This window comes from Elaeis guineensis, chromosome 4 (assembly GCF_000442705.2).
Source record: "Elaeis guineensis isolate ETL-2024a chromosome 4, EG11, whole genome shotgun sequence".
Taxonomy (NCBI): Eukaryota; Viridiplantae; Streptophyta; class Magnoliopsida; order Arecales; family Arecaceae; genus Elaeis; species Elaeis guineensis.
The window spans coordinates 93,092,404-93,107,558 of NC_025996.2; the positions used below are offsets into that span (position 1 = coordinate 93,092,404).

A 15,155-nucleotide genomic window follows, 5' to 3' on the forward strand; every position below is an offset into this window, starting at 1 on the left:
TCAAATCAGTTCAAATCAAATTTAAATTTAATTTTGAATTGGTTCTTATCCATAAGAAACCCAAGGAGAAAGGGGAGGCGCCAACATGCGCCTCCTTATCCTTTCATGCGCACGAAGGGAAGGAGGCATGATTTTCAGCACCCTTCCTCCCTCCTGGTCGGTCAACAAGGAGAGAAAAATTTAGAGATTTTAGGCTTAGGTGATCAATTTCAATTTGGTTTCAATTTGGGTACAATTCAAATCAAATTCGAAAAGGCTGTTAATCTTAATCTAATTAGGATTGAGATCTATGTCCAATTTGGATAATTAAATCCAATTAGTCTTAAATCAAATCAAATCTAATTAAATTAAATCTGATTTAAATTAATTATGACTTGAATCCAATCCTCTCAAAATTACAGATCAAACCTGATCAGAAGTTCGGATCCTAATCAAATTAGGACTCAAACTCAATCCCCTCACATTCCTTGGATTCAAATTTATTTAAGTTCATCCCTAGAATTAATCCTGCAACTAATGCCCAGTGCTAGCTAGACACAATCAATATTTAATTTCATATAATCTTGAACTTAATTCTCAATTAAATTAATCTATTTATTTAATTAAGTTACCTACTTCCAAATTGAACATATAGATGTTAGGTCAATTCTTTCCTATGTCGCTTGACAATATGCGTGACTCTATAGGTTCAAACACTAAGCCAGTAGTATAAAAACTAATTTTTATACTAATCGAAGTGACCATCTAGCAATAATACCCGACATCTAGATAGATCAAATTATTGTAAAGCAACATTCAAGAATCTTGGCATATGGTTATTGTATAATTCATCTCTTTGACCCTCAATGCTTAGAATGACCTCAGAGTAAACTGTCAAATTCTTAACCAGTCATTCATATTGTATTTCAACCTTATAAATTCTATGACTAATTATAAGGATTATCCTGATCAAGATTTTACTGAATTGAAATACAGTGAAGTATTATCTCCTAAAATCTGGAACGGTCAATTCCATCTTGACTCACACACAGACTTCGTAAGTACTTGACTGTGCTCGAAAATTTTTTATCACTGTATTAAAATTATAGATAGTCTAACACCAAAGTACAGTGAGTTACTTGCAAGTTATCGTGGTGATCTCAATTCGAAGGGACACTTATACCCATATCCTTCGCGAGCTACTCTTGATAGTAGAGCACTTCACAGCTAAGTCGTATTTAGTAAAAATATACTCCTACATTTCACCTGCATGCCATACCAGTGTCTCCACGCTCTTTGCTTGTGAGGATAATCAACTCATATGGCACACAATGACCTATACTTAATAAACATTATTGTCCAATTAATAATGTATCATTTGATCGCGAATAAAATTTAAGAGCTACTCGATAAATCCTGATCACCTTTATCAATTGTTAATAGTTCTAAGGACTTCATCATAATAATAAGAGTTCTTATGAGGAAGATGCAAAATATAATGGACTGCTAAATAATATTTATTAATTTATTTACAATTTATATACAAATGTATAACTGTCTGCAGTTAGATAATTAACTTTAGGATACAATTCCAATAGTGAGTATGGAGGATTCTTACTGAGCTGTAAAGTTCACAACCTTCCTTTTATTTTTCAAAATTGTAGACAGTTTTGGATGAGTTTGACCTAGAGTTCTAGCTATGCAGTCATCTTATAGGCCTTGCATGATCTGTAAGACTTTGCTTTAGGGTTCACACGGCCGTAGCACATGATCAGCCAGGATGTTGGGTTCGAGGTATGGCATAAAGCACCAATGTAACTTTAAGGATCTAATTAGAGGTTTTTGAAGTTTAAGAACAATTTAAAATCGAACCTAAATTTGAAAGATTAAAAACATAATTTATCCTTTTTTTATTTTATTTTGTTTTTGAGGTCCTTTTGGGAGGCCATCAGATGTGGGATACAAAGAGGCCGGCTTGTGCTGATAACCATCACTACTGGTCTCTCTCATAGGGTCTCGATAGGCAAGATCTATTATTTAAGATCAATGACTTTGACAAAGTGATACAAAAAAAAACTAAAGACTTTAATATTCATACTTCTATGCTCTCATACTACAATATTAAATTGTAGAGATAATATGATCACTTTCATAAGCCAAGGCTATTGATGCCTTTGTTGACGCTAGCCTTGTTGGAAGAGGAACTGGAGGTGTCCTATGTCATCTACGAGTAGTATTTTGGTTTCCCAAAATCCCAACTCCAAACCAAAATCCCAACTCCAACTAGTCCCAACAGGGAGAATCTTATAAGCACTCTTAGATGAGTTGGGGACTATATATATATATATATATATATATATATATATATATATATATATATATATATATATATATATATATATATATATATATATATATTACAATACTCTATGGAGGAGTATTATAGTGTTGCTAACTCAGGAAGCCAAAATCCTCCCAACGTGCCATGTGTCGAGCTCTGACTTCCCTATAAATATTTTATTTTTTATATGAAGCTTCCCGACCCCTTCTGACTTTTTTTTCCATCTCCTCTCCGCTCTCCTCGTCACCACCTCCTGCCATTCTCCACTATCACCTTCCTCCCCATCGTCACTGATGTTGGCCCGCCCTTCCGATCTCCTTGAGGCACCGTCACCTTCCTTCCTTCCCATTTTTTTTTCTTCGAAGCTTCTCGAACCTTTAGATACCCATCCCCTTCTCCTTTCGATCGAATTCCACTGGATTCCTCCACCCATGTCCATCAAATCTGGCAGATGAAATGTGTCCTTCGACCTTCTTGCCAGTGATAACTTCGACGATGATGATAGCCTCTCTCTCCGGCTGGCCTCCGATCCCTTCCTCTCGAATTGACTGCTCGATCCATCAGAAGCGAAAATCTAAGGCATCGAAGAAAAGAAAGTTGGCCGAGAGAACGGTGGTGTCCAGAGATCTCGGCCTTTTAGGGAATAGGAGGAGACGGCTATAGGATGGAGATGCGGATAGTAGGGGAGGGGGGTTGGTAGCATCGGAGCTGGACGAGGGGAGAAGAGGGGGTTTGGTGGTCGCGTAGAGCTGGATGCAGCACAGACGACAAGTGCGGTGTAGACAGCGGTGGGACGGGGTCAGATTAGTGGTGTCGGAGGCGAGAGAGGGGAGGGACGGTCGCCAGTGCTCGCATAGAGCCATGAAGCCTCAAGTTCGTCAAGGCTAAGGGAGGGAACAGGAGGGGACGACGACGGGCCGGGGTTACAGAGAAGAGGGGAGGGGCGTTGGTAGCACCGGAGTCGGGGGATGCGGCAGGGTTGGGGGGTGGGGGGGATACAGCAGGAGGAAGGGAAGGAAAGGAGAAAAAAAGAAAAGAAAGAAAAAAATATTTGAGAAGGAGAAAAAATATTATTATTTTATTATTAATAATAATTTAAAATATTATTTTTCTAGGGTATTAATTTTAAAAAGAAAATATTTGGGGAGGGGGGAGGCTGGAGGAAGGAAAGGGAGGGGGAAAAAAGAAAAAAGAAAAGAAAAAAAAAAATATTTGAAGAAGGGAAGAAAAAAGAAAAAAATATTATTATTTTATTACTAATAATAATTTAAAATATTATTTTTCTAGGATATTAATTTTAAAAAAATATTTGAAGAGGGAGAGGAAAAAAGAAAAACTTAAAAAATATTATTATTTTATTAATAATAATAATTTGAAGTAGAAAGAAAAATATTAATTTTAAAATAATAATAAAAATATTATTTTTTAAAAAAATATTATTAATAATAATAACATATTATTTTTAAAAAAATTATTTCAAAAAATTAATAGTAAAATATTATTTTTAAATAATAATAAATATATTTTTTAAATATTAATTATTAATAATAATAATTTGAATAATAATAAGAATATAGCAATATTAAAAAAGTTATTTTCATACATCCGGCACAGATGGCGATGGGGCGGGGTCGCGACGGGGGCAGCGCAGATGGTCGTGACCTAGATTTCATGTTGTGGGGGTGAGGGTGGCGGGAGGAAGAAAAAAAAGATAAAAAAAGAAAGAAATATTTGGAAAGAGAAAGAAAAAAAAATATTATTTTATTAATAATAATAATTTGAAGTAAAAAAATATTAATTTTAAAATAATAATAAAGATAATTATAGGAATTAAGATGGATGCTCATTGTACGGGAGACTTTTATCTTACATGTAGAACCCCAATTAAATTGAATCGATAGATAAATCCCAATACCATGTTAGTATAGACCACATCTTGATGAGCTTAAATATCGAATACGGAAAATCCTCATTTAGGTTTGGAAATGGGGTAAGTCAAAATAAAAATTTCCTTTTGTACCAAAAAAGAATAATAATAATAATAAAAAAGTTTCCTTTCTAGAAAATACTGGTTAAATATCGGGTCCATGTGGAAATTAAGATCTCCCTTCATAGTTTTTTCATTATTTGCATCTATTTTGGAAAAACGATTCTCTCTTCTAACTAGAAAATATATTCAACCTAAATTAAATAAGGGCAGATATAAATATAAGTATTATAGTCAGTCCTATTATAGAATTAGTGAAAGAAAAAGGAAGTCTTGATTTTTGCAATTCCCTTGTTTTTCATTATTCTTTTGAGATGTACAAGTTAAGTAGGTTCAAGAAATTCTTGTCTTGTTTTTACCAAAAGAAAGAAAAAAAAAAATTTCTTGTTTTCTATAAAATTTTATGATTATGTTAATCTTCATATGAGAAGAGAAGAAAAAAATTCTTTGGCATGCTCTCTTTATCAAAGTGAAGCTCAACGATGGCAAATAGTGATATTTCCAAAATAGATACCATGCAAAATAGAAAATAAAAACAAAAGCAGCTCTCTTATCGGCTCCCTCAGAATCGATAATGCTGGCATTGGACAGACCAAGTGATGATAAACAACAAGGTCAGAGACCTTGCAGATCTTTTAATTATCTTATGTTAGAGCTAGTTGTGAAGGAAGCTTCATGTCCATCTATTAGTAGAGTTTGGTTATACACTTCATAACTTTTACTACCAAAACCCAGGCTGATAAGGTTAGAATTTGATCCTTCTTGGAAAAAGATAAAGTAGAAAAATCATTGATTTAAGATGAGATGGAAGCATCCTCGACTGGTGATGAGGTGCTAATAGAGATGGTACCTTCCAAATGCTACAACTGGACCTACAAAAAGTCTCTAACCGAAAAAATTTTCGATAGAGACCATTCGATGTTCAAGTTAGCTGAGAGTTAAAGAACAGAAAGAGAGAGAGAGAAGGTAATGGAGCATCTTAAAGCTCTTGAGAACTTAGGATCCTCTTTTCCTCCTATTTACAGAGGGCAAGCAAGAGTTGTGTATGCCAAAGGAATTGGCCATTCTCAAAAAATGCACATGAATCATACTAGCAAAGATCACACTGCACATTTATGACATAGAGCCAGCTAATAGTTGCTATTCCGAAGCGTGATCAAGTCTTGATAGTTAGGATTTCTCATTTGATCTTTCCATGATTGTGAGAATGATTGCCCACTTAAAATACCCAACTCACCAAAATAGGATAATTTGCTGAATTGAGACCATGCTTTTTGAATTTCATCAGATCGGCCATGCCGACTCTTGCATACCTCGACTGAAACCGAGGACCAGATCAGCTGAGGCCATGGTTGAGGCCCACAACAATTACTATGCCAAACTGTGCACTAAATCAACAGTCTAGCTACACACCCTAGTTTCACTAAAATTTTTAGCAACAAAATGGGAAACCATTCTATCTCGTTACACTAATGGTATAAGCCTTGGGCTAACCACCAAACGGACATCAAATTAGTATGCTTCAGTTTAGCATAAGCTAATTCGTATTTTAAACAGGCTGCCTTGACTAAAAAACAAATCGTGCTCAGGTCTAGAGTCCTATCCACATAATTCGACCTTTTTTAATCAAGTTGGGTCCGCAAGACTATGATGTCAACCCATCCAGTACTTGACCCATTTGCCATGTTGATTTAATGGACTACCCGTTTCCAATCAGGTAAATTGGTCTCCTCATGTTAAGTTGACAGGTCCTCTCATCACAGCACAACTATTTGTGGAAGAGAAGGATATACCGTGGAACCGAATCAAAGCAGGCCCAAGAATCCAAACAAAAGCTCCAATGGAATTATGGGATGGAAACTATCATGACATGTAAAATCTCACCATTTTATATTGACATCCTGATCTCCTAGCCTGCAAAAGACCACCATAAGAAGGAATTTTATTAGTTATCCAATTGATATCTGAATTTCCTACGGCTGGATCATGGCCTAGGGATAGGATACTAGGGACATAAATCATGCTAATCTGAATAAAAGGCTTATCCAAGAGGTGGAAGACCAGACATGCCTCTATAACCATATTTTCCTTATCCAACATTATATAGTAGGACAACATACAACATTATACACTGATGAAGCTATACCTTCCTTTACTACAACCTGTCACAACCCAACCCCGACCCAAACCTCCCACAGCACACAACAAAAATAAAGGAAAAAAAAAAGGAGAATCTTTAGGACTGACATTTGGCCAATGTGAGGAAGTCCTCTTGGAGAGAGATTTTTGTCATTTTGATGTAATTGCTGTATATTTGTGGATAGGCAAGGCAATTGGTAGTCCAAGCATTCCACATGATCAGGCTTCTATGCACCAAGCTTCCAATAAGCAGGATTACTTCTTCTCGAGCAAACATCTTACCTTATGTTGCTGCCAAGCAGATGAAACCTCTTCAGCAAATGATAACTGAATGCTTAGTCTTCTCACTTTTAACTTTCCAACGGTGCCATAATCCATTTTGGTTTCAGCATGTGCAGAAGTGTAACATCTGTGAGGAAGAGTCTGGTAGATTAGTCTTCCGTTTTGCATACTGCATGCAGGGAATCCTATATGGATGACTTGTACTTGCTAGAGATTGGATATTAGTCAATTGTTTTATCTACTTCGTTGATAATGTGATGATGCGTTCAATATCGTACTTCAGATATACCCTGCTCTGATTCTCCTCCCACCATTGCTCTGCTTCCTTTTCACTGAAACGCCTCCGACTATACAACACAACACCAAAAAAGCATCTTATGGATCTGAAGTACCATTGTCAAACAAGAAAAGATCCTATGTAATATTGTCCTCACAGTAATAGCATGAAATTTGAATACACAAACAGTAAAAAGAGCAAGTATTTTCTAGAATGAGAGCTTACCTGAATCTTACACGCTTAAGACCTTTCTGGCCACTTGGCAAAGTAATGAATGTAATATATACACCGGGTTCATCCTGCTCAACCCATTCAGCTTTCGATGCCCTTGGAGTACATTGTCTTGTACTAGTCCCCATCACATGGGTGTTGACAAATAATTTGCTTGCACTATGATGCTGGAATTTTCCATCCACACCTGTTACCACCTTCAAGGATGCTGTAGAGTTGTGATGTATGCCCTCTGTATCCCAGTCCTCTTGAATTTGAAACTCATTAGATAGACGAGGTTCTCCATAGACCAATTTCTCATCCTCATACCTCGATGAATTTGCCTGAGCAGGGTGAGACATGCTCATGTTATTCGGTGTGGATCCAATATTGCTTGTCTTTCTTCCTGCTGACAATTTTTCTGACAAGGCATTCATCTGTTCCAAATTAAGCTTGTGTCAGGGGAGGAAAATAATATATAACAAGTTTTGCATAGCCATAAGCCAAGATCAGGTCTTTTTTTTTTCTTTCTATATTTTACTCCAGATTAATTGTTTCACACAAACAGAGAGAGATACTGTGATGATCCATGCAAGCATGTGGTTTAGTCTCGTATTGGCTATATATTAGATAGATCTTGGTACTTACATAGAGTTAACCCTTTTGGCTGACGTCCATGGTCGTTACAAATAGTATTAGAGTGGGATTGGCCTATGGCTTGCTAGAGGCCACTCTAGGACAGGCACATTTGGACTAACTACGAGCTGCTCATGGTGTATGGTGTTTGTGATTGGATTTGTGATATTTGTGATTGGATTTGAATGGATTTTGACCCTTAGCTTAGCAAGAATGCTAGGATTTAAAAAAGAGGAGTATGTGCGGGTCCATACGGCCATGTGTTTAGTCCTACGTCGGCTATGCAAAGGTCGATCTTAGGTACTTATACTGCACCAAGGAACTCAATAACAACTTCTGATTAGCCTTTTTGGATGAGATCTTGGGTCGCAACACATACATATGCACATATACATATGTAGATATCTAAGTATGATAACCAACTCTGCATCAATTCCCCCAATGACTTCATTTGGGCTGCGAGCACAAACAGTGCAGAATGGAGTAAAATACTCTCTATGGATTAAGAACAATCCTTAACAAGGTTGATGTATTAATTAATTGATCACTTCTCTGTCTCTCTAAAGCTGAAGTGTAGGCTAGTAGCAGTGACTATTAGGTATGTATTAGAAGTTGTATAACAAATCCAGTCACATTAAGCTATGGCAGCTGTCAGCAGAAAGAGAGATTCTCGCAACAGAGCCATAAACCTGATGCAGCAGTTTCGTCCAAAATATTATTAGATGTGTTTAATAGTATCTGGAGCTATTTGTACTTGTGTTGATGTTTTCTTGCTCCAATTTAAAGATAGAAATAAACAAGAAACAGAAGTAGAAGAATTTACCTTGTTCATAAAAGCATGCTGAAGTCTGATTAAAATAATTTTTTTTAAAAAAAAGATAAACAGAAAAGTATTTCTAGCAGCAATGTATTGTATCCTATAGCTTATTATTCATAACCCTGGAGGCAAGTGTGCTTAAATGTGTCGATAGCAATAAATCACATCTGCATAAAGAGTGTAACATATGAATTTCTTTTAGCTTAAGGGAAGATATCTTTAGAATCCTTTTAGTCTAATTTATATTCCAAGGTTTGAAGGACTAAGGTATGGGGCGTAATGGTCATGTACCATACTGTACATTCTGCAATGGTCATATATCATACAGTACATACTACATACTGCAATGTCATACATATGGTAATGCTGTGATACATCCCAATATGAACTCATGATTTGTCAATATTGGGCAGCATAGCAAGGTAGTACTACAGTACATACCACGATACAATCCAGTTTTGCAAACTTTCAGTTTATTCTCCGATCAGGCAACTGTACTTATTCAGTGTTTTATGATACCTTTATTTCTTTCTTGGGTCTACCTCACACATCCATTTAAATTGTTGCACTTGCTATTTGTAACATTTTAGGAAAATATATCAAGTCTTGTGATTAAATAGTATCATGATGCTTTTCATCTAAAAAAAAACAAGATAGTCTTCTTTTTTTGTTACCTTTCCTCAATTAATCATGTTCCCCATGCTGAAGCAAAATGATGTTCTGGTGCAGAGGCATCATTTTTGAAACTTCAGAAGTCCAAATCTCCCATTCAAGCTTTAGCATAATATAAATAAAACCACAATGGAGTAAGATAATGCATAGCAGTGCATTTGTACAGACTTTATCTCACAATGCATACACACAGCCAAGAAATCAAGCATGGCTTACAAGCCCTACAATATGTACATGATAAGGCAATTACACCATAAATCACAGGCCAAGTAATTGACATTGTTCTCATGTTGTTAAGTTCTATATTTCATCAGTTTTGAGGAAGCTAATATTGTCTCCCAAGTATTTATTGTGCTTTCTCATACGTTCTCAAGGGTTGCACATCCTACAGGCACCTTTAGCCTTCTCCCACATACACTTCACCTCTATTCATGCACATGCCACGTTTTTCTCCCTTTAGTGGAGTGATCTGAGAATTAGAATTACCAGTACAACAAATCAGTATTAGTTTTCCCCTTCAATACTAATCCTATCATATAAACTTCTCATTTATGTGTGCACTTTTTTCATTCTCCTTTAGTGCAATGCCACCACCTTGCCCCTTTTTCTTCAGAACATTTTAATAAGTCTACCTCCAAAAAGCAAGATCACTAAACTAGATGAAACGAAGCACTTTCTAAGAACTAGGTACAAACTTTATGCTTGACAACACATTTGGAAGCACATACCATCTATAAGGGGGTATTTCAAGATTCATCATTCACGTACCAAATCCCATACTGGTACCATGCTAGTATAGTGTCAATATGCTCAATACGGGGGCCGGTTCAGCATACCTTAACTTAGTACGTCTTTCATGCCAAGGTTCAGTTCAGTAACAGCATGGTACAGTATGCCCGGTGTGGGATGATACCCATCGGTATGACGAATCATGGGGTACCTATTATTTTGCCTTTATAGGATACTCCCTAAAGCTTCTTGATAATGAGTTTTGCACTTCTCATATGGCTTTGACTATGTAGCAATACTCTCCTTATGCATATTTTGCATAGTTTAATCATGCATTCTTTGTTAATCCCTTGTCCTCTAACAACTCCATGGAATTCTCATTATGGTTTGCCTTGTGAGCAACTGCACAATATCCTAGCCTATTTTTGTCATGATCAGGCATTTCCTTAGTTCCTAGCATTCCATCTTCCAGGAATGAATACCTCCTGTTCCTCCTTAACATTATTGGACTTAATGCATACCTAACCATCGAAAAAAGAATTGTAGCTAAAAGAAGTCTGATTGAGAGTCATTCAACATCTAGAGTGGCAGAAAACATGATTGGGAAGCTCAGCTCTTCATAATTTGGACCTTCGTATGATTGTTAGTCTTACAATATTAAGACATGCTATGATGGGGAGTCATAGTGCAAGGAAGGTCATTTAGTTGCTGGTCTATTTACAGGAATTAATTAAGTAGAATTTTTTCCAAGGGTATAATTATCTTATGGGGTGCTTGTGTTGGACATGATGGGGCTGTATTTTGGATCTTTGGTACGTGTAGGCCAAAGAGCTATGAAAGCTCTCTTAACAAAGTTATCAACCCCACAATTATGGAAAGATCTACTCCAAGATCTGCTATGATACCATAAAACATGACAAAAAGTATGCAAGTAAAGGAAGAAAATAATTACAAACAGCAGACAAGAATTTAACATGGTTCTCCCAAAATCATCTTACATCTATGGTCTGAATATACCAAAAGAGGATCCACTATAAAACAATATATAGCCAATCCCACTTCCTTGGAAGCAAACCTGACCAGTAAAAGAGATCAAAATGAGAGTGCCATGGAGAAATCACCTTGCTTCACATTATCGAGGCCCTTCTCATTATCTAAGCTTCTTTAGCACCTCCCTCAAACCCTTGCTTTTTCTCTGTGCCAAACCCAACAAGGGACCTATTAAATAATTCTGAACTGATAGATGGAGAAATTATATCTGTTGGAGGTCAACTGTGTAATGTAGAAGAGAAAGTGGACTCCTTGCAAGAAACTGCTCACAAATTCCTAACCAAGTACAAAATATCCCATGGCTCCACGCAGCTTATATCCTTCAGTCCCACAGTTTTGTTAAGCCACAGTCACAAGACTTATTGAGTTTTAAGTGGACTTTTTCTTTTATTCTTCTTTCTACTTGTTAACTCTTCATAAGAAAAGTCAAAGTCACATCCACTCTTGTTCTTGAATCTAGTAAAAGAACACCACCTTCTTCTGAAGTTCAGAATCATCACTCTCTCTTGGGTCAAAACTGAAACCTCTTTGGAATCTTAATACATGTGAAGTATCATGTTTGGCAACCCATAGTTCAAAGCTCACCTAACTTTAATTTCAATTCAACTACTGTTTTGCCATTGCAGAAAAACAAGAAACTTTTTTCAACACTTAACTATTTCCCTTTTATAAGAGTGTAGAACAATTTTCAAGGGTTGACCTGTAGTTCCATGAGCTTCTACTTGCCAATGATCCTTAAAAGTATCACATCAGAGTATCAGACCCTCTCTTGCCTACCTTCCCCTTGGTTAGGTGTTGGACTGACAGCTGAAAATTCTACTCATCCTTCAAGTAGCCTTCTGAATCTAGAATTTTGTTCTTTGAACTGACAGCATATTAGACCAGAAAAAGATTAGATGATGATGATTCTGTTGTCCAGGGAAGTAGCATGGCAAGCATACAGTACAATAGCTTGCCAATGTTCAACATGCACTTCCAGAAAAAGATATGCAACTTTGTTGAAAGATTTGCAAATAACATGCCAATACATTATTCTAATTTTTTCCTTACTGTATGCCCCTTTTAATTGCTTTGCATTAGAGGATATAAATGTTTAAAACATCAGCATTGCTTTTCTGATTTAAAGCCTTTCATATTAAGTCATCCTAAATACATATGCTGATTGCCAAATAATATGTGCATCAATCTTTTCAAGTATTCTAACATATAAACTTAACATTTATCTAGCATCACAAAAGATCAAGCAAACATCGAAAAAGATACATTGAGTCGAATTTCTGAATAGAAATTTACCACATCATTAGACGTAGTAAAATATTATCATAATCACTTAATATGATTTAGCGGTTAATCATTATGCTGTTTGTTAACTTATCAAGAGCAGTTCATCATTGGTATCCATACTCTATCATTGAATTCGACTAGCTGTTTCACTTTTCTCTTCACAGAAGAATCTATCAAATTGCCTCCTATTTGGCTGCAACTATGAAGTACAAAATGAAATTTAATTATATTTCCAACAGTCCTATATCTGATGTCTGATTCTCATAACTACTCTACAATCTTCACCTTCTGTCAATCTTCTCTACATGTGAATGTTGTCTGGAATAGAAATTATTAGTTACTTGCAATTGTTACAAGTTATCAAGGGTGGAAGGCAACCTTTTTCTCACTATGGCAATTCACCTTTCACCAATCAGCAGATTGTCCTACTGTAGCTATACCCATTCAGTCTAATTCATTCCTAATTTGGTTTTTCTCTTTTCTTTTGTTCCCAATCTCTTCTTTCTTAAATATGTTTCAATCAATCTCAGAAATACGTATCACTTCAGAGTTTCATGTAAGCCCTAGAGTGAATTCATGCTTCCTTATGTCTCAGTACTTGATAATTTTTTTCTTTTTGTGGTTTTGTGGCCTGTCATCTTCTCATCTCTATAATTACTCGGGAGCTACTTCAGCTTGTTACATCCCTTAGGTTATTCATTCTTATCCCCTTTTAAACCAGGACTTCCTTTTTGTGCTCTAGTCTAGTTCAGAAGTATTTACCGGAATCTATTCATATTTTAGATTATATGCAATGAAGTCTTAGGGTTTGGGCTTTGAAGAGCAAGCATCAGTTTCCGAGATCCATAAAGGAAGCTTCAGGCCTCTACTAATGAATGAATCAGTGGGACCGAGATCATTCCATATCTAAGTTTTCAAATTCCAAACCAAGAAATTGCATCTTTATAACAAGGAATCTGAACTTAATTTGGACCGTACATGATGAAACCTCACTTGAAGCAAAGAAGCTTTAGAATTCTTTGAGTAGATTTTCAAATGTTATACCATGAATGTTTGGGCCTTTTCTTGTCCCATCCGAATATGCCAACAAAAAAGTGACACGTCAGATGGCAAGGAGTAGATGCATGAACGGGAGTGTCCCCAATGTCAGAAAGCTGAAAAAAAAAGGTGATCAAAGGGAGGATATGAGTAGTGTGGGTCTAGATGCCGTTCCCTTTAAGGACTTTCGCTATTGTCATACCACCTTTCGGAAGAGATGGATAGAGATAGGGGTGTAGACTGGGCTATAGTAGTAAAGATCTAAGTTAAGGTAATACTACTCTTAAGAAAACTATTTTTTATAAAGTATAATTACATTTATTTATTCTAGATAATAATAACTGCCCACTCTAATGGTTATTACTCACATCTGGCCTCCACTCTTGGTAGTTCTGGTAATTGATGTCAGTTATTATCCACTACGCTTGTTCATTGGCATGGTTGTTTTATACCAACCATCAAACCGATAATCACATCTTATTGGTTTTGGCTTATCCAACATGCTTGCGTTGGCCATCTCTTTTTACTCGTTCTATAATACAGTCTTCAGCACTTAGAAATATCTGGGAGGCTGATTTATTCACCTCAATTCATTCCTTCTATTAGCTATCTAGGAAAATATATACATCTCGGCTAAAAGCTCTAGGGACCTTATCTGATTCTTCTTTAGAATTGCTATTTGTATGGTAGTCCTTGGATGTTAAGGTGTAGCATAAACAATCCCCTCCACATCCTCTTAGCCGTCAATCAGGTAGATAAAGGGATGTACCAGACACCACATTGGCTGCCATAAGTCCAACATTTAGGAGTCTAAAACACTTTGCATCTTTTGGGATTCCTATGCTTTCATTATAACTCCTGTCAATATGGTGCCTTTTCTCTTTAAGGACCATCCATGTGGCTTAACGAGATAGCTCAACCCTCAAAAGTAGACCACTTCCCAAACACCGTAATCAATTAGAGTCCTTTTAGGACACGATTCATATGGTGCCGAGCCTTTTTAAAGAGCCCAAGATGTACATCTGCCATTTCCGCTTTTAGCAGCTCCTGTTCCCTTTGTCTTCCTCAAGGTTTTTCATCCTCTGCAACAATATAAGCTAAGATTCTACCTCCCTTCATATCCTTCTAACCTTTGTCTATTAGGTCACATCTTCAGATCTCCCATCCCTCAATCTATTTCTTCAATTTTTTTTGTGTCACCCCAAAGAGACCTTTTATGAAAAATTGAGATTTAAAATCTCAATCTAGAAAAACCCCAATCACCATCAGCCATGACCTCTTGACTGTGACTTTTGAAACCGATGGTTCAACTGCATCTCCTAACAAAAATCATCTATTTGGGAGCAAAACGGTATCTCTGGCTTCTTGACCTTTCCTCGTTCTCCTCCTAGAGCCAACCAATTATTGCTCCTCGATGCTTTGTACTTTTGGTCTCACTCAACCAACACTTTCATTTCAAACATGGAATGACCAGCTGAAGTCTTTTGGATTTACATATTCTTTTAAACCTCAAATCAATTTGCAGGCCCTTTAATGGCAAATACTCCTACTGACATTCACAATGATGATTTCAGCCTACTTATAAACAAATATGTTAGTTACAATTACTATATGCAGGCTTATTACTATCGCACTACGCCAATTTTACGTCGACAGTATGTTGCCTATTTCCTAGTTTAGCTCTGCAAACACCTTCTCTACTCTAGGTTGGTCC

At 36.4% G+C, this 15,155-nt stretch overlaps 1 protein-coding gene across 4 annotated transcripts in view; it reads right to left on the reverse strand.

The window, feature by feature from the left end:
• Window positions 1-6,362: 6,362 nt before the first annotated feature.
• LOC105034955 (PH, RCC1 and FYVE domains-containing protein 1) overlaps window positions 6,363-15,155 on the reverse strand; it is a 103,952-nt gene continuing 95,159 nt past the window's right edge. Inside the window, exons 7-8 of one of the 4 annotated variants that reach the window (XM_073256717.1) lie at window positions 7,231-7,652; window positions 6,363-7,075 (exon numbers count right to left, since the gene is read on the reverse strand). In XM_073256717.1, coding sequence (XP_073112818.1) covers window positions 6,967-7,075; window positions 7,231-7,652 — 531 coding nt within the window. In that variant the 3' untranslated portion in view covers window positions 6,363-6,966. Of the gene's footprint in view, window positions 7,076-7,230; window positions 7,653-9,342; window positions 9,443-11,192; window positions 11,985-15,155 lie in introns of those variants that run through there. The other 3 variants (XM_010910313.4, XM_073256718.1, XM_073256719.1) reach the window with 3 other exon arrangements.